Here is a 17865-nt window from a genome sequence, read left to right as displayed (position 1 = left end):
CCTATCGTGCTGGGCCAAACATGTTCCAAGCCGTCGTGCCAACCAGAGCTCTTTCCCCCATCCACGACTGCCCGCACAGTATTCACATCGGTAACCGTCATCAAGACAAAATGCCCGCGCCGACCCCTCCCCACCCTGCTTCGTGAGCATCTTCCTTCGCCCAGCTTGCTCCACAGCGCCAGTTTTCCCTTCTCTTTGACCTCTTTTGACCACGCGAGCGTTGCCTGTTGCCTGGGCTCCGGTCCCTGATCTTCGAGCTGGCCTCTTGTGCCCTTGTTCGACCCCACACGCCACGTCCGTCATCTTCCTGGGAAGCCTTACCCACACGTCTTTCAGCTGCAGAGCCACTGTGTTTGAGTGTCTTTTTTCAAGCTCCTCCCTGGCGCATCGTCCGCTTTCCCATGCCCTTGCCCCCCCGCTCCCACATTTGAGTTGGCCTTTCATCGTGTGCAGTTCCCGTCCTGACCGTCATTTTTTTTTTCTCGGCCAAGCCTACTGCTGATGCTGCATGCCACTTCCACTTGACCTCGCTCGCAACCGCCCCCTTTCTGCTCGGCTTGCGGCGACTGTTTCCGCTCCATTACCTTTCACCTGTCATCATGGCTCGTCTGGTGGCCCTCCATCTGACCGTCGCCATACTCTTATGCGGACCCTGCGCATCCGCTCTGACTTCCTTTGAAACCAACTTGGTAGGGTAGCGTGCCCGCGACCCTCAGCGACCGCCGTGTAGATCAACCCGTGGATCCCCATGCTCGTCCCAAACCTCATCCTCTCGGCATTTGCTTGCCGCCCCTGTTGAGCTAGCTAGAAACCGAAGACTGCTTCCGCTTTGAGATGCACGATGAAGGCTACAAGCTCGTCTCTGGCACCAACCGGGAAAATGCCCTGCAAATCAATCCCTGCCCCCTCGGTACGCGGCACATTCCCATACGTCTTTGTGTCAATCTCGCTTGGTGAAAACTCGGTCATCTGATTGCCACTTGCTCGGAATAGCTGGCCGCTGCAACGCCATTCAATTTGGCGAATGCGAGTCGGGAAGCACTCGCATCTGCCTGAACTTTGAGCCCTGTCAAAGTAATAACAACGGCTGCGTCCGCCTCATTCGCAAGGACGCCCAAACTGAAATCGGCAGCTGGAAAAAGCTGGTGCGAGCTTTTCAACACTATTCTCGTTCACCCCCTTTTCCTTCCCCTCGCCTCACGACACACCGGTCCTCACCAAAAACACCAACACGCACCCATTCCTCAGGGCAAGTTCTACTTTCGTTGCGAAGATGGTCGTACCCTGGATGACCTGGTTGATACAGAGGAGGGTGCCACCATCCTCTCCACCCTAAAGCGTGACCTTTTGGATCACTGCGACCTTGACGTAAGAGCATTGCACTTTTGCCAGAGGATGGCTCACAGTCATCTGGCTCCACACTCACAAAGGCTTTCAACACAGTTCCCCGAATGCGAACTGGGCATTGAGCAAGCGCTCCTGCGCACCCGCAAGAAAGATGCTCGTGTCAAGTACCCTCTTGAAGACAAGGATCATCACCGGGCCATCAAGAAATGCCTGAAGCAACAGCCATTAACCATTGGCCAATGCGTTTTAAGCTTTAAAAGTATGTATAGTGCCCTCTGCTTCAAATACGAAACTGCGCCCCTTACCAGTCTTGGCCCCTCACTTGCTTGGGCTTGTCGCGCAGAACCCAACGAGCTCAGTTCCTCTACGACTACCACCACTACTACCACGACTACCACCACTGAATCAACTACCACCACCACTACCACCACCACTACCACCACTGAATCAACTACCACCACTACTACCACTGAATCAACCACTACCACCACTGAATCAACCACTACCACCACTGAATCAACCACTACCACCACAACCACCACAACCACCACTGAATCAACCACTACTGAACCAACTACCACGACTACCACCACCACAACCGAGCCAACCACCACTACTACCACTACCACGGAACAGGAGGAAGATGACGACAACAATCAGGCAAGTCTTCGCCAACCTGACCCGCTTGCCAGCTGACTATTGGTTCTCTCACCGTCCAACTTTGTTGTGATTCCACAGCAAGGGGGTCCCTACTGGAGTGAACTTCCAGGGCTGCCTGATGACCTCTCCGAAGTGACGTCAACCGTCTACGATGACGTCTTGTATGTTATCGGTGAGACCAGCGGTGCCACGCTGGCTCTGGATCTCAACTCGCAGCAATGGAGCTTTAAGGCTCAACGACCTCACGCCGGTCACCATGGCGTCGGTAAGTAGTGCATAGCAGTAGGCGTGCGTTGGCGTGCTTCATTTTCCATGTGGCTCGTATAACCTCCGTAACAATCATACTTTCGCTTGATTGGCGCCACCTGGGCAGGTGTGGTCTATCAAAACAAGTGGTGGGTCTTTGGTGGCTTCGGGTCAGACGGCAAGGTTCAAGTCTACGATTTCGCTCAAGATTCTTGGGAGCTCAAAACGGAGTGCCCTGCCAAGGTGGGCAGCACCAACGTGGCCCTCTTTGGCAATACTCTGTACCAGTGCGGTGGCATTGAGAATGGTGACACGATTTCCGAGTGCTACACGTACGACATGGACGGCGATTCGTGGTCCCAGATTGGAGACATGCCCATGGGCATGAACCATGCCGCCTTTGCCGGCGATGCCGATGGCAACTTTTGGATCTTTGGTGGCCGCCAGGGAGGCAACGTGGTGGGCAACGGTTTTGAGATGGTACAAGTAAGCCAGTCGTCTCAGTGCCTGCATGTTGCGTGCTCTTTTTTTTTTTTTTTTTTTTTCTTTTCTTGCCTGATTGATTGACTGACTTTGCAACTTGCGTGGGACAGAAATATTCCACGACTACCAACACTTGGGAGACGAGCAGTACTTCCAGCTTGGCTCCGATGCCCCATCAGATTGGAGGCACAGGGCCTGCAGTCTACTACCAGGGCAAGCTGCTTGTGATGGGCGGTGAGACACTGAACAATCCGGATGGTGAGGCTGCTGACGGCAATGTCTTTCCCCACGTGCTTCTCTATGACATTGCGAGCAACTCGTGGCTGGAGGATGCTATTCCACCCTTGCCCACACCTCGCCATGGCATCTATGCCGAGGAGTACAACGGCCGCGTTTATGTCGCTGGTGGTGGTGTCAACGCCGGCTATTCTCAATCAACGGCTGTTGAGGTCTTGGATTTGGACCGCTGGCTAAGCGATAATGGCATGTAAAAGATGATGTGCTTCATGAATTAGGCTGGACCCTGGTGGTCTTGTTTGTGTGTGACTTGTGACTTGTGTGTATGCATGCATAACTTGGATCTGATCCCTTTTTTTCGAGTGAGTTTGAGGCCCTGTGCACGTGGGACATTGAATGTCTTTGAGCTTGAACACCCTCGCCGCTCGACTTGCAACAGTGGGTCAGTCAGATCCAATGTCAATTTCACGTCATGGGGAGCAAACTCAAACATCCCCCAAAGCAGATGGATCGCAAAGCAAGGAAGACAAGGCTTCACCAAAAAAGAAAGCGTGACACAGCAGCCGGTTATGTTAAGTTAAGGGAGACCCCAGCTAGGCCACACGCTTAGCGGCAAGGCTGCACAGCAGGACCCGCGTTGAACGAGGGCGGATGGGTGTTGGACTCGGGCCCAGTGACGGACTGCGGAAGCATGTTTTGGCACACGTGTTCAAGGCAAACATCACGGATGGCTCGCCAAAGGGGCTCAATCTCCAGCAAAATGAGGCGGCTGGCCTCTTGACCCTGCAGGAGGCGGCGGAGGCCAACGTGCACGGCGACGAAGATACGGTGAAGGTGGGCGTCGGGCCCAATGGCGGGACCCAACGGGCCGAAGCGGGTGTGGAGAGGGCCCGGTGGGGCGTTGGCGTTGTGCGTGAGAAGGTAGCACTGAAGGCGAGGCGCCGCAATATGGGGCAGGACGTCAAGCCAAACGGCGTGAAGGCGCCGAAGGTTCGGCAAGGAGGGAAGGTCAGGAGCGGCATTGGCCAGGGTGGCCAGGCCCATGCCTTGAAGTTGAATGGAGGGGATGTGGCGAATGGCAGCCAGGACGGTGCTGACGTGAGTACGCGGAACGTCCTTTTCGAGTTGAAGTGCGAGGTGGCTCAAACGCTCCGCGGCGATCAGGCGCTGCGCCACGAGCGGTGCGTGGGTGCCATTCACGAGGACGGTGAGTTGCTCAAAAAAGGGCCATAGTTGGCCCCACGCATTCAAAAAGCGCTGGTGGGCGGCTTGTTTCCAGCGGGAGGGCCCGGTGAGGGCCACGACACAACCCCGGGCTTCAGCAGCTTGGCACCAGTGAGTGAGTTGGGCAACGGCGGCGTCAGTGGCGTTTTGCACAAAGAGGCCCCCGACCTGCAGGCGAATGGTGTTGCCCCGGCGAAGAGTGGCAGGCTCAACGCGACACAGGGCCGCCAGGGCGGTTGGGGTCAGCAAGAGGCGGGTGAGACTGCTTTGTCGCAGAACCTTGGCAACAAGGGTGTCTGATTGAAGTAGGCCATGATGGTCCAAAGCTTCAAGGGAGATCCAACCGGGACGAAAAAATGGCACGAGCACGGTCAGGACACCACGATGCGGGTCACGCCCTGGCTGGTGCTGGTGCTGGTGCTGGTGCTGGTGCTGGTGCTGGTGCTGGTGCTGGTGCTGGTGCTGGCGCTGGTGCTGGCGCTGGTGCTGGTGCTGGTGCTGGTGCTGGTGCTGGTGCTGGTGCTGGTGCTGGTGCTGGTGCTGGTGCTGGTGCTGGTGCTGGTGCTGGTGCCGTGTATGAAAGCGACAAACGACGGGTTGGCCGACGGCGGTTGCAAAGCGTTGGAGACGAAGGCGATCGTAGAGCCGAACCGAGGGCAGGGCTCGCGCGCGCATGCGGCGGCGTGCTGATGCCACAATCTCGGCCGGAGCAGCATCCATGGCAAAGAGGTCGACCAACGCGGCGACCGCCGACTGCTGGCGGGCCATCACGTCTTGCGCGGCCGGCAGAACGGGGCTGGTGTAGGGCTCAAAGACGGAGACATTGACAGAGGCGAGCTCCACAAAGACGTTGTTGCGGAGCACGTGAAGGACGTGGGCTACAAAGTTGCGGAGGTCGGCATTGTGGGGCAGAACCACCTGCATACCGTACTCGGTCTCGGAAAACTGCTTCCTGAGCGGCCCACAGGCACCATTGATGACAACCGCCAGCTCAGCGGCACCCGCCAGCAAGCTTGCACGATCGACGAAGCGGCGCCGTAGCTGGCTAAACGAGGTCGAGGATGCCTGACTGTTGGCGTTGATGTGGCAGCAATAAACGATGGAGAGTTGCATCGTCATGCCGCCGATTCAACCGCCCGAGCAAGGCTGCTCAAGACTGACAGCCACAAGAAGGTCAAAAGCAAAAGGTCAAAAGCTAAAGGCTACCGAAACATCATGTCTGCTCTGTTGCGTGCAAGTGCACGAGGTGCACGCAAATGGGCGGCCAACGCCGCGCTAAAAGAGGGAGAGAGAGAGAGAGACGGAGAGACGGAGAGACGGAGAGAGAGAGACGGCGACACAGACGGAGATCCAGACGAGGAAGCTCGTCGTTCTCGTGGCCGACGCCGTTCAGTCGAGATTCGTTTCAAAGGCGGTGTTGTTATTCAGCGTCTGTCTACATAAAATACGAGGTACTGCTTGCTCAAAGCGGCCAATGTCGCATCCAGACCAGCACGCTGCCGTTTGACAGCCACACACACGCGCACACACACACGCGCGCGCGCGCGTCGTTTTTCGCGGTTCAGCGCCAAAAAGAGAAAAGGCAAGCACAAGTGTGAAACTGCTATTGGCAACAGTAAAATACAACAGTACGCGTGATTCGAAGAAGAAAAATATGAGAGAGGAGAGAGAGATTGCCATCAGTTCCAAAATAGGAGTTGACTCTAAATATAGATGATGATAATCCCGCGACGATTTGTCAGATTGTCAGAGAAACTTAATGTCAGACGCTTGATGTCAGACGCTATAAGGAATTTTTTCTCTCTCTCTCTCTCTCTCTCTTAATCTCTCTCTCTCTTAATCTCTCTCTCTCTCTCTCTCTCTCTCTCTCTCTCTCTCTCTCTCTCTCTCTCTCTCTCTCTTTCTCAAACCAATTCACTCTCTCTCTCTCTCTCTTTTCTCTCTCTCTCTCTCTTTCTCTGTCTGTCTCTCTCTCATTTTTTTTTTTTTTTTTTTTGACGGCGCATGACAGACGGAGCGTGTCTTGTGTGTCGCCACAATGGCCACAACGGTTCGCGGATTTGGCGGGAAGATCTCGCGCCGGGCCAAGGTGCCCGGCGGCAGCGAGCAGCTCGGCTCCCCCTCGACCCGATCTACTGCGGACGATGCCTTCACTGCTGCCGTCAAGCGGGCTGAACTTACTCCCAAGCGTGCCAAAACCAGCCCCACGGTCCGCAGCTGGTCAAACTCAGCCACCCGATCCTCGGCCCCGTCCCAGCCAACACGAGTGCTCTCTGCTGCTGAGAGCCCCAGCCCGCAAAACGCATCCCCGCGCGCGAGCGCACGCACAGCAAGCCCTCCCATGCCTGCTAGCCCGCAGTCGCAGCCAAACCCCCGACAGCTACGGCGTCTTCGCTCCGCCCCCGCAAGCGCACCCACAGCGTCTGCAACCGCCCAGCCACAACCGTCTCGTGCCGTCGGGCGAGCGGACACGACTGCACCGCTCGTGACCGCCCTGCTTCGCCGCAATCGCCCCGTTCGACGCGATACTCCGACCACGCCGAGCCACGACCAGCCGGTACAGCGCATCCTGAGCTCCAGCTCCAGCTCCAGCTCCAGCCCCAGTCAAACTCAACCTAGTCCGGATCAGGGCCAGAGGCAGAACCACAGCCAAAAGCATGACCAGAACCACAATGGCCGGCTCGCTCACAACTCGCGAGCATCTGCGCGATTGTCTCGCCCTCAGCTCAAGTCACCACCACCAACAACAACCACGACGGCTTTGGCTCGCAGCCAATCCGTCTCGACCACCCCAGCCCAAGCCCATGTTCCGCCTGGGCCCCAGCGAAGCGCATCCTCCCCTGTCCGACCTCGCCTTCTCCGCCTTCGCTCCGACCCCCGCTCCCCCAGTCAACCTAGTCGAGCTGGACGTGAACCAACTCGAAGCAAGACACCGCCGCCCCAAGCCTCGGACCCACCCGAGTCTGAGCAGGATACGCAGCCCCTGAATGACCCTGACTCGCTGGACGCCGACACCGAACCCTCGGCCGCCGAGCTCGAGCTCGCCCTCCCTCGCCTCTACAAGGCTCAAACCTCCCCCGCTCGCATTGGCCTTCGCCCCTCTCCAAGCACCTCACAACCTAGCTGGCCCAACACCAAACCTGACGACCCACGCCCAGAGCCGCGCCGCAGTGTCAGCGACTTTGTGCGTTTCACCTTGTCCTGCTGTTCTGCCTTTTGATTGGACGTCCTTGAATCCAGAGAGCTGCCCCTTACTATTGCCCTTTTCTGCCTAGGTCACGATTGCTCGAACGACTGAAGCCCATGCCTCCTTGGAACAGGGCCAGCAGCAAGAGGTGGGAACGTTGCTTGTGCAGTCATCCTTTCCATCACCCTGCCTCGACCGGGTGCCACGCTTGTGCAGACCGCTCATGCACCCTACTTCACTCGATAGCTGCGCGATGACGTGGATTTTCTTCTTGATGGCCTACAGCAAGCCCAGCAGGCCAGCCTTGAATACGTTGAACGACCGTACGTCCCAAAGTTCAGCCGACCGCACTCGTAGCCAGAATACCCCTGACAATCCCTGCCGATCCTTGCGACATGGCCCTTGTCTTTGGCTAGCTTGCTTGATTTAGCAGCGCGATGCCAGAAGCCGCGATTTCGCCGCTTCTTGCGTGCTTATGGAAAAATCCAGCCGCTGCTCAGTGCCACCACTGCCTGTCTTCAGACGACCAGGGTAAGCGTTTTGGCATCTGCAATCGCGCTTGCATGAGCACACATGTTTCGCCCATTATCACAACCGTTCTGGCGCGGCTGCACCTCATTGAGTTTCCCAACCCCACGGTAACGATCGAACAAACAGACGACCACGCGGTTCGCCGCCTTGGCCCTTCTTTTCGAATTGGCTCGCGACTGCCTGCACGAGCAGGCAGTCCATCCAATTATCGGTTCGTAATGACACCTCAGCCATAGTGCTCTGCAGTTGTGGTGTTTGTTTGGTTTTTTTTTTCTTTTTTTTTTTTTGTCTTTGTGTTTGTTTCATTCACATCTGAGCTGCACTGCTGTGTTGCTCATGTCACTTCCTGCCGCACAGAAACGCTCGTGTCATGGGATAGCACTTCGCTCGAATCTTGTCTTCCTGTTGACCGAACCACCACTGCTCCCTCGGCTGCAACTGCACTCTTGCGGCGGCGCACAGCGCGCTCAAAAGCAAACAGATCATCAGATACCACCTCTGTCCAGCTCAGGTCTGACGCAACTGTGTTTCATCGCTTGGTCCTGCTTTTGATTCTTTTTTGCTTTCCATGGCCAAAACGCTATATGCTATTCTCACCTGAATTCACCCTCCGTATCTGGAATTTAGAGATGCAATCAAGGTCATTGCTCTCGAAGAAAAAATTGCCCTGAAGGACCTCACCGTAAGTGGGACTGCTGTTGGTTTTGACTCGACTAACCTTGGACGAAGCTCGACAGGCTGGCTTGCTGGGGCCAAGCTTTTCTTCCCCCCCCCCCCCCCTCTCCCAGTTTTTGCTTTTTTTTTTTTTTTTTTTTTCTGTCTTTTTTTTTGTCTTGGCTCTCCCCTCATCCTTCTGGAGCGATATAGATTGGCGTTTTTTCGCTTTTACTTGTGCGCCGCATCCTTGTCAGTGGATTTGCTGGTATGTTGGACCGTATTGAACCGCGGTGTGTCACCAAAAGACACATCCTTCCATAAAACCCACCCATTTGCCGCAAGACGTCACATGACAGGGCTCATCGAGAGTTCCTTGACAGATGCCGGTGTTCATGAGGCACTGCGCACAACGGGGTGGCTCGCGCGATTTTTGCGGCGATGCCAGCCGACTCTCTTGGCCTTGTTGAATAAAAACCAACGCTGGCTTGAGGACATTGAAGCCGTTCAGCTCTTTAGCCTGCGTCTCGACATTTTGAAGAGTTGCCTCCATCAAGAGCCAGACGGTAGCTATGTACGCACGTGCCGGGATGTTTCGCTCGATTGGGTGTAAGAAGCAACAGGATGTTTTTTCTTATTTTGTCCATCGCTGACCACCCGTCTTTGCGTGGTTCCTCTCTTTCTTAATTCTTTTATCGAAGAAAACTTGCGTGGACCGCCCCTACTTTGGTCTTTTTGAGGAGCTGGCTCGGTGAGTGATGGTGACATGATTTCCGATTGCGACATTGTTTCCGGCAAAGCGATGGTTTCGCCTGTAGCTCGATCGAGCTTGGCACTGCACCTGTGCCTCAACGAATATGCCAACCAATACGCGCGCTTGGACCCTCAGGGTGGTCGACCTGGGCCTGGAGCGAATCGCCCACCAGCAATCGGCGTTTCCCGCCTTTGCCTTTGATGCCATTTGCACCTGCCTCCGCATCCTTATTAGCGCCACCAATCATCAGCGTAAGTTCCATTTTTTTTGTTGTATGCGTTGATCCAGATCGTGCCAACTTGTTCGTGCCCTCGCCGTGCAATTGTGTATCTTGCTTTTCCTTTTTTTTTTTCTGTGTGATCACGATGTCTGATCATCTGACCATTTTGCCTGATCGTGTGTAGCGGATTTGAACGCACGATTGGGAACACTGACGTGGCCCAAGCGCTGCTGCGAGGTGGTTCTTTTACGCCGGCACCTCAAGTGCACCTCTCTGACTGATTCGCAAAAGTTTGACCTGACGGTCATGGTATGTCAATCCATGGTCAATTTTTTTACCATGATTGGCGCTGCCTCTCACCCAGTGTTCTGCCTCATAGAGCATGTCTTTGCTTGCCAACGTGATGGAGCACAACCTGGATAATCGTCTGGTATGGTCTGCGCTGCAAGTGTCGAGAGCACCCCGTATCGAAAGGTCGTGCTTCATTGTGTTTGCTCGTCGCTCATTGAACACTGGTGTCACTGCACTTCATCCTCTGATTTTTTCAGTTGATTGGAAGCTATCGCTGGCGCGAGGGCGCCAAGGAACAATCTTTTATTTCAGGGCTCGTTGACATCTTCCGAGCACACCAACGCGTTGATGAAACGGCCATGCTGGAAAACGACGCTGAGGCCGATACTTCAGATAACATTCTGTCCGCCTACGTGGCCGTGGCGCTGGGCTCACTTTGCATGCAGGCACCGGTACGCGGGACTGAGTCGCACGCTTGACTTCATGATCCTGAATTCTACTCACGCAGTGCGTCCTTTTTGCTCAGGATAATGAGCGGGAATTGGTGGAGCGAGCCGGGCTTGATGACGTTCGAGACATTGCCATGCATCTTCGCGAGTTTCTGCTCTTTCAACAAACCGCAACGGTAAGGGGTGGCATGTGACCCGTTTTTGTTTTGTTTTTTCCGACCCCACCCTTCAACTCCTTGAGTTTGCCTTGCCTGAGGACTGCACACGGCCTGGATTACGATTGGCTTGTGCTCACTCAGACGTGCTTTCGTCGGCAGGGAACGGCTGATCGCTCCACGGTCGACGCCATTGCTGCCATCATCGACAACCTCGAGGCCATGGTGGAACGAGCAGAAACTCGGGCGAAGGCGCAGACAGAGTCTCAAGAGCCAGCTTAAGCCAAGTTTGCCTTGCGTGACCCGACAGGCCGAGTGGCAATATTAGAGCTCAACAAGTCTAATTGACTGAAACTAGATGAGTGTGTGGCAAACAAACAAACAAACAACAAGAAAACAACACAAGACGTGCATGGGTGGTTCATCTTGCGCACCCCTGGAGTTCGTGAAACGTGATAGTTTGCTTGTGAGTCAAGAAGATAATTTTAAACGTCAGGATTCAATTCTTTTGGGTTCTGAAAGGTTTGTTCTATTTTAATGAGAAATATGGAGAAGGCGCAAGAGGCTTAGAGCTCGTCGTGCTCCTCACCCTCGTCCTCCTCAAAGCCGCCGGCAGACGCGCCAGCACCCTCGTAGAGGCTGGAGACGATGGGGGCGACAATGTCCTCGACCTCCTTCTTGGCAGCCTTAAAGTCATCCGCATCCGCATCCTCGTTCTCACCGAGCCACGAGATCTTCTCATCAACGGCCTCGGTGATGGTCTCCTTGTCTTCCTCGGAGAGCTTGCCGCCCAGCTTGTCATCATCGCCAATCTGGTTCTTCAGGCCGTAGAGGTACGACTCGAGCTCGTTGCGCGACTCAACGCGCTCCTTGACCTTCTTGTCCTCATCAGCAAAGCGCTCGGCCTCCTGGACCATGCGCTCAATGTCATCGGGGGTAAGGCGGTTCTGGTCGTTGGTGATGGTGATGGACTCCTTTGAGCCGGTGCCCTTGTCCTCAGCGGAAACGCGGAGAATGCCGTTGACATCAATCTCAAAGGTGACCTCAATCTGGGGCACACCACGGGGGGCGGGGGGAATGTTGTTGAGGTCAAACTTGCCGAGAAGGTGGTTGTCCTTGGTCATGGGACGCTCGCCCTCAAACACCTGGATGGTGACGGTGGGCTGGTTGTCCTGGGCAGTGGAGAAGATCTGAGACTTCTTGGTGGGGACGACCGAGTTACGGGGGATGAGCTTGGTCATGACACCACCGACAGTCTCGATACCCATGGTCAGGGGGTTGACATCCAGGAGGACAATATCACCGGTGTCCTGCTCGCCCGAGAGAACACCGCCCTGGACGGCGGCACCATAGGCGACGGCCTCATCGGGGTTGATGCCGCGGCTAGGCTCCTTGCCGTTGAAGAATTCCTTGACGAGCTGCTGAACCTTGGGGATACGAGTCGAGCCACCCACAAGGACAATTTCGTCGACTTCGTTCTTCTTGAGATCAGCATCCTCGAGGACCTTCTGGACGGGGGTGAGGGTGCCACGGAAGAGGTCCATGTTGAGCTCCTCGAAGCGGGCACGGGTGAGAGTCTCGGAGAAATCCTCGCCCTCGAAGAACGACTCAATCTCAATGCGGGTCTGATGCTGGGAGCTGAGAGCGCGCTTGGCCTTCTCGACCTCACGGCGGAGCTTCTGCATGGCGCGGTTGTCAGTGCGAATGTTCTTGCCGTGCTTCTTCTTGTAGAGCTTTACAAAGTAGTCCATGACACGCTGGTCAAAGTCCTCGCCACCAAGATGGGTGTCACCGTTGGTGGACAGCACCTCAAAGACACCGTTGTCAATGGTCAGGAGGGTGACATCGAAGGTACCGCCACCAAGATCAAAGACGAGCACGTTCTTCTCGCCGTCACGCTTGTCCAGACCGTAGGCAATGGCAGCGGCAGTGGGCTCGTTGATGATGCGCATGACGTTGAGGCCGGCAATGGTACCGGCATCCTTGGTAGCCTGGCGCTGAGCATCGTTAAAGTAGGCGGGAACCGTCACAACGGCGTGGGTGATCTTCTTGCTGAGGTAGGCCTCGGCAATGTCACGCATCTTGGTGAGGACCATGGCAGAGATTTCTTCCGGGGCGAAAATCTTCTCCTCGCCATTGACGGCAACGGCAATGTGGGGCTTGTCGTTCTTGCTGGTGAGCTTGAAAGGGAAGAACTTCTTGTCCTTCTGGACAGAGGAATCGCCCCAGTTGCGGCCAATCAGGCGCTTGGCATCGAAGACGGTGTTCTCGGGGTTGCTGGTCAGCTGGTTCTTGGCGGCGTCACCAATCAGGCGCTCGCCATCTTCAGTGAAAGCGACATAGCTGGGGGTAATACGGTTGCCCTGGTCGTTGGGAATGATCTCGACACGGCCATTCTTGAACACACCCACGCTGCGATCGACAAACCAAACAGAAAAATAGGTGAGATCAACACGTGAATGAACAAGGTGCGATTGGGTCAGGAATAAGCAACGGTGTGCGCCATGGGCAGAGCTTTGGGAATTGAGGTGCGACATACCAAGAGTAGGTGGTACCAAGGTCAATACCAATAACAGTACCAATGTCAGCCTTTTCGGCATCGTCGGCATGAACAGCAACGGCCAGCAGCGCAACGGCTGCGACCATGAGCACCTTCATGGCACCCTTGAACAACATGATGCTATCTGAGACGTGAAGTCTATGCAGCAATCGCGGCCAGAAGCAGAAGCAGAGGAATGAGCAAGTGGTGGGCGGAACACAAGTCAGTGGAGCATATCGACCAAAAAAAAAGCAGAGGGAAAGCTTAGTGGGTCCATGCTCAGCTGCCGCCGCCTCGCATATGCACTATCCACAGAGACCTCACTCCCACCACTGACAAGAGCACCTCTGCCCTTTCCTGTCAGTGGTCATCGAACAGCCATCCCATCTCACTGATCCAGCAGCCGCAGCCGCAGCAGGACGGCAAACGTCTCTTGTTGCTTACCGGCTCAAGTTGTAAAATGCTGCTCCGACCCACTGGCTCTCTCTCTCTCTCTCTCTCTCTCTCTCTGTTCTGTGCCACCTCAGAGAAAAGATTTTTGAGAAACGTTAAAGAGATAAAAAGTACGACAAGTCTATTCGAAATCTTGCATCGAGACACATTCATCGCTTCTCTCAGTTTCCTTCCGCTTCTGGTTTTATCTCTCTTTCACCTTGGAAATGCCTTTGTGCTGCCAAGCTGCTGAAGCGCCTTCTCTGAACCGAACCGCAGAGTTTGCTTGCGTCTCTCCGGAAGCTTCTGGGGCGTCGCCACGTCACCGGCCAAGATCTTCCTTCAACTTCCAGCTCGTCAAGCACACGTCAAGTATGCCGACGGCAGCCGAGATCCGAGGCTCTCCTCCTTGTTTGCCAAAGGCTCACAAGCCCACACCTGGAGCAGCAAGAACCATGGGACCAAGACACGGCCGTCACCAGCTCTCAATGCCATGCCGGCTGCCATTTCAGAACCGCCTAAGGGGGTGTGTTAGGTCATAGGGGAAGAAGTAAGGCACACCAAAAGGATGTGACGTGTCACCGCTTGATACTGAATAAAGATCGCAGGAATTTTATGCGCAGAACTATTCGCAAAAACTAAAACTAGCTGACAAGCTGACAATAAAGATGCTTCTTCAAAGAACAAAGTAAAATACTTTTTCAACCAATCGTTGATGAATTTCGGAAAAGAAAAAAAAAAAAGAAGCAAGTGGGGTTGTCAAAAGGCAGCCACCGGCTGACTGTGGCGGAGGGAAAGTCACACACTTCACCAAGGAATTAGCAGTGGCTGGCAGGGTATCGGTTCTAGTTGTGAAACTTGCGGTTGTCCTTGGCCATGTCCTTGAGCAGCTGGCAGGGCTCAAACTGCGCGCCAAACACGTCCTGGTAGCGCTGCATGCGATCAACCAGCTTGCTCACGCCGTAGGCATCCATGAAGCGGAAAGGCCCGCCACGGAAGGGAGCAAAGCCAATGCCAAACACGGCGCCAATGTCTATTCATATGCAAACGCCCCAATCAGTGGCCGCCGAATGAGTTGAACGCGCGTGTACACAAGGAAACAAAGGATCAACAGTCAGTCAGTCAGTCCGTCAGTGAGGCTTGGGTGAGGCTTGAGAAAGAAAAAAAAACTTACCACCAGCTGTGGGATCAGTGATGATGTCGTCCTGGAGGCAGAGGGCTGTCTCGTTGCAAAAGCGCGACACCATGCGCAGCTGCAGGTCCTCCTCGGAAAGCAGGCCGCTGCTGGGCTTGCCACGCTGCTTGATGACCTCCTCAATCATGGCCTCCATCTCCGGGTTGACCGTCTTCTTGCCCTTACCCGCGGGGAAAATGTGCATGCCCTTGCCGCTCTTGCGACCGTACCAGCCCTTGGCCAGAACCTGGTCCAGCATCGTGGGGTCGGCCGTGCCCACGCGGGCACCCAGGTCGGTGGCCAGGAACTTGGCCACGTTGTTGGCAACGTCCAAGCCCACCTCATCAATCAGTGTCATGGGGCCCACGGGGAAGCCAAACTTGGTCAACGCCGAGTCCAGGTCCTTAATCTTGGCACCATCCAGGAGCAGGGCCATGCCCTCATCCATGAAGGGGCCCAGGCAGCGGTTGACGTAAAATCCGGGCACATCCTTGACGATGATGGGGGTCTTGCCCTGCTTCAGGCCCATGTCGTAAACGCGCGCGACAGTGTCGTCCGACGTGCCGGGGTGACGGATAATCTCAAGCAGGGGCATCTTGTCCACGGGAGAAAAGTAGTGCATGCCCACAAACTTGTCGGGGCGCTTGCTGGCCTCGGCCAGCTTGGAAATAGGGATGGCCGAGGTGTTGGTGGCAAAGACGCAATGGTCGGGGGTCACGGCCTCGTACTCACGAATGACCTTGTGCTTCAGATCCACGTTCTCAAAGACGGCCTCAATGATCATGTCCACGTCCTTGAAGTGTTGCTGCCAGTTGCTATCGGCATCCGACACGCCCGTGACACGGGACATGATCGAGTCGCGTTCAAAGGTCGAGATGCTCTTGCGGCGTGCCTTCTTGTCCAGGTTGCCATAGATCTGGCTCAAGCCACGAGCCAGACCCTCGGACTTGGCGTCCTTCATGACGGCGTCCTTCTTCGCGTTGTTCACGGTAACCTCAGCAATACCAGCGCCCATCAGGCCGGCGCCCAGGACGCCCACCTTCTTGTCCGCCACAGAGGGCTTGCCAAAGGGGTTCTTCTTCGAGGCCGTCTGCGCAAAGTAGATGGTGACCAGGTTGCGCGATTCGGGCGTCAGACCCAACTCGGCAAAGCCCATGTGCTCGGCACGATAGCCCTCGGGTGAGCCAAAGCCATGCTTGGCGCTCGTCTCCAGCACATCAATGATCTAATGAAACAGAGGCGCGCAAAGTAAGGTTAGCCACACCCTCAACGGCTTTTGCATGAAAGGTGTGCCAAAAATGTGCCGTGTGTTCCGAGGCAAAAGCATTGTGCTGACCTTGAGGGGAGCGGGGTACACGCCCTTGGTCTGCTTCATGACCTGCTCGCGGGCCTTCTTGAAAACCAGGTTGCGGGTGTACTCGACGTCCTCGACAAAGTAACGAATCAGCTTTTGCAAGCCCTTGACCTCGCGGTTCGGCTTGAGCTTCTATTGAAGCATGGTCGGCGACACAGAATCAGTGTTTGCATCGCATTTAAGGCTGGAAATTCGTGCTGGCATGCGATGCTATAACAAGTGGGGATTGGGTGTTGGTTGTCTCCCTCTCCTCCCCCCCTTTTCCCTTTCATTGACATGGACTTTGCTCTTTCTCTGCGTGTCTCACAGAGAAAGTATATTTGTGTGTGTGTGTGTGTGTGTGTGTGGTGTGTGTGTGTGTGGGTGTGTGTGTGTGTGTGTGTGGGTGTGTGTGTGTGGGTGGGTGGGTGGGTGGTGGGTGTGCGCGCAAATCAAAATCTACGTACGCCATCAGCCAGACCCTTGGCGGCTTGCTTGGCGGCAGACTCGAGGGCAAAGGGATCGGCAGTTTGGTCCACCAGCTTCATCTTCTTGGCCTTCTTCGCCTTGATGCGCTGGCCCGTAAGCATCATGGGGAGTGCTGCCTGAAGACCGACGAGGGCCGGCAGGCGCTGGGTGCCACCCGCACCGGGCAAGATGCCCAGCATCACCTCAGGGAGGGACATGACTGTCTTGGGGTGGTCAGTGGCAATGCGATAGTCGCAGGCCAAAGCCAGTTCTAGACCACCACCCATGCAGGTACCGTGGATAGCCGCCACCTTGGGCTTGCCCCTACGAGCATCGCCAAGAACGCGAGGAGACACGTGCCACGTGAGCTTGAACAGGATCTCAGAGGAGGTCAACGTAAAATTAAGAATGACGTACTGGGCAAACTTGAGGAACATGTCTTGCGCAGGCTTGGAAATGTTGATGAGATCCTCCTGAGTCTGGTTGAGCCAGAAAAGAACGGTGAGATTGAACGGAGCTTAGGATTTGATGGGCTTTGAATAGGCCAGAAGAATTTTAGAATTGGTATGCCTTCTGATTTGCGCAAGTGCAAGCGGAGTGCCGGCGGCGGTTTTTACCTTGCAGCGGGTGAACATGTTGATATCGGCGCCGGCAACGAAGCAATCAGGCTTGCCCGAGGTGATGACGCAAGCGCGGACCTTGGGGTCCGACTCGAGTTGCTGCATGACACGCTGAACTTCATCGCTCATGTCCATGGAGAGGGTGTTGACCTTGGAGCCCTGCTGGTCAAAGACGACGGTCGCGATGCCATCGGCATCGACGGTAAAGCTCACGTTGCTCTTCTTCTGAGCCTCGCCAGCTGAACATTCGCATTGGAGGGAACACCCAGGACCGGTTCAAGCGCCATCATGTGCCATCGAAAAAAAAAAAAAAATAGGCGAAGCGATATGCCAAAGAAGAAAGGTGGTGAGGGTAAGATGGGAATGAGAATGGCGTGTCGAGCACTGCGTGCAGGCGTCAGAGGGAAACATTGGAAGAGCGAGAAATCTTGCATCCGCACGTGCCCTCTGCGGAGGGTTGAGATGAAAGATGAGGGACCCAGGCCAAACATACCAGCGGGAGTCGCGGCTGACATGTGACGAGCCACGGTCGACTGAGCTGGCGCCATGCGCACGGTGCGCGCTACACAGGAAAGAGGAAGAGGATGAAACGCGGCCGAATGAGCACGATGACGAACAACGAGAACGAGTCACTCATTAAGCCAGCAGGGTGGCGATCGCCACCGAGCCCACCAGACACGGATCAAAGTGGACTCACTCAGCGTCTGCATCGCCCGCAACGCCATTGTGCGGGTGCTGGAGAGAAGGATATCCTCAAGAGGGCAAAGGGGGTCACCACCAAAAGGAGAGGCGCTATCAAACCCGTCCACAAACGAGCGTGAGTCAGCAGCCGGTTGGTCCACAAAGCCAGGCAGCCAGTCC

General features: G+C 55.5%; 5 protein-coding genes across 5 annotated transcripts; 3 read left to right on the top strand and 2 right to left on the bottom strand.

The window, feature by feature from the left end:
• Positions 1-599: 599 nt before the first annotated feature.
• Positions 600-4206, top strand: MONBRDRAFT_27682 (uncharacterized protein; the record flags this gene model as incomplete). Its single annotated transcript, XM_001748174.1, has 10 exons — positions 600-689; positions 805-910; positions 994-1145; positions 1249-1368; positions 1444-1606; positions 1691-2011; positions 2090-2272; positions 2381-2739; positions 2847-3223; positions 3648-4206. The coding sequence occupies 10 exons, from the start codon at positions 600-602 to the stop codon at positions 4204-4206; spliced, it is 2430 nt and encodes an 809-aa protein (XP_001748226.1).
• Positions 4207-6235: 2029 nt separating this feature from the next.
• On the top strand, positions 6236-10796 carry MONBRDRAFT_38157 (uncharacterized protein; the record flags this gene model as incomplete). The annotated part of the gene is made up of 9 exons (XM_001748173.1): positions 6236-7381; positions 7473-7532; positions 9271-9320; positions 9459-9574; positions 9728-9852; positions 9923-9973; positions 10092-10286; positions 10361-10459; positions 10601-10796. 9 exons carry the CDS (start codon positions 6236-6238, stop codon positions 10718-10720), a joined length of 1962 nt encoding a protein of 653 aa, XP_001748225.1. The 3' UTR covers positions 10721-10796.
• Positions 10797-11004: 208 nt separating this feature from the next.
• On the bottom strand, positions 11005-13096 carry MONBRDRAFT_27678 (uncharacterized protein; the record flags this gene model as incomplete). Its single annotated transcript, XM_001748089.1, has 2 exons — positions 11005-12850; positions 12978-13096. 2 exons carry the CDS (start codon positions 13094-13096, stop codon positions 11005-11007), a joined length of 1965 nt encoding a protein of 654 aa, XP_001748141.1.
• Positions 13097-13292: 196 nt separating this feature from the next.
• Positions 13293-13944, top strand: MONBRDRAFT_27677 (uncharacterized protein; the record flags this gene model as incomplete). The annotated part of the gene is made up of 2 exons (XM_001748172.1): positions 13293-13540; positions 13763-13944. Coding segments are annotated over 2 exons (429 nt in total), but the record flags the coding sequence as incomplete, so codon positions are not given.
• A 310-nt stretch (positions 13945-14254) lies between these two features.
• On the bottom strand, positions 14255-17729 carry MONBRDRAFT_10361 (uncharacterized protein; the record flags this gene model as incomplete). Its single annotated transcript, XM_001748088.1, has 7 exons — positions 14255-14442; positions 14584-15808; positions 15920-16069; positions 16384-16863; positions 17002-17243; positions 17498-17566; positions 17702-17729. The coding sequence occupies 7 exons, from the start codon at positions 17727-17729 to the stop codon at positions 14255-14257; spliced, it is 2382 nt and encodes a 793-aa protein (XP_001748140.1).
• Positions 17730-17865: the final 136 nt, after the last annotated feature.

Source organism: Monosiga brevicollis, genomic scaffold, assembly GCF_000002865.3.
Source record: "Monosiga brevicollis MX1 MONBRscaffold_21 genomic scaffold, whole genome shotgun sequence".
NCBI classification, from domain to species: Eukaryota; class Choanoflagellata; order Craspedida; family Salpingoecidae; genus Monosiga; species Monosiga brevicollis.
This window is presented reverse-complemented; position numbering and strand designations above follow the sequence as displayed.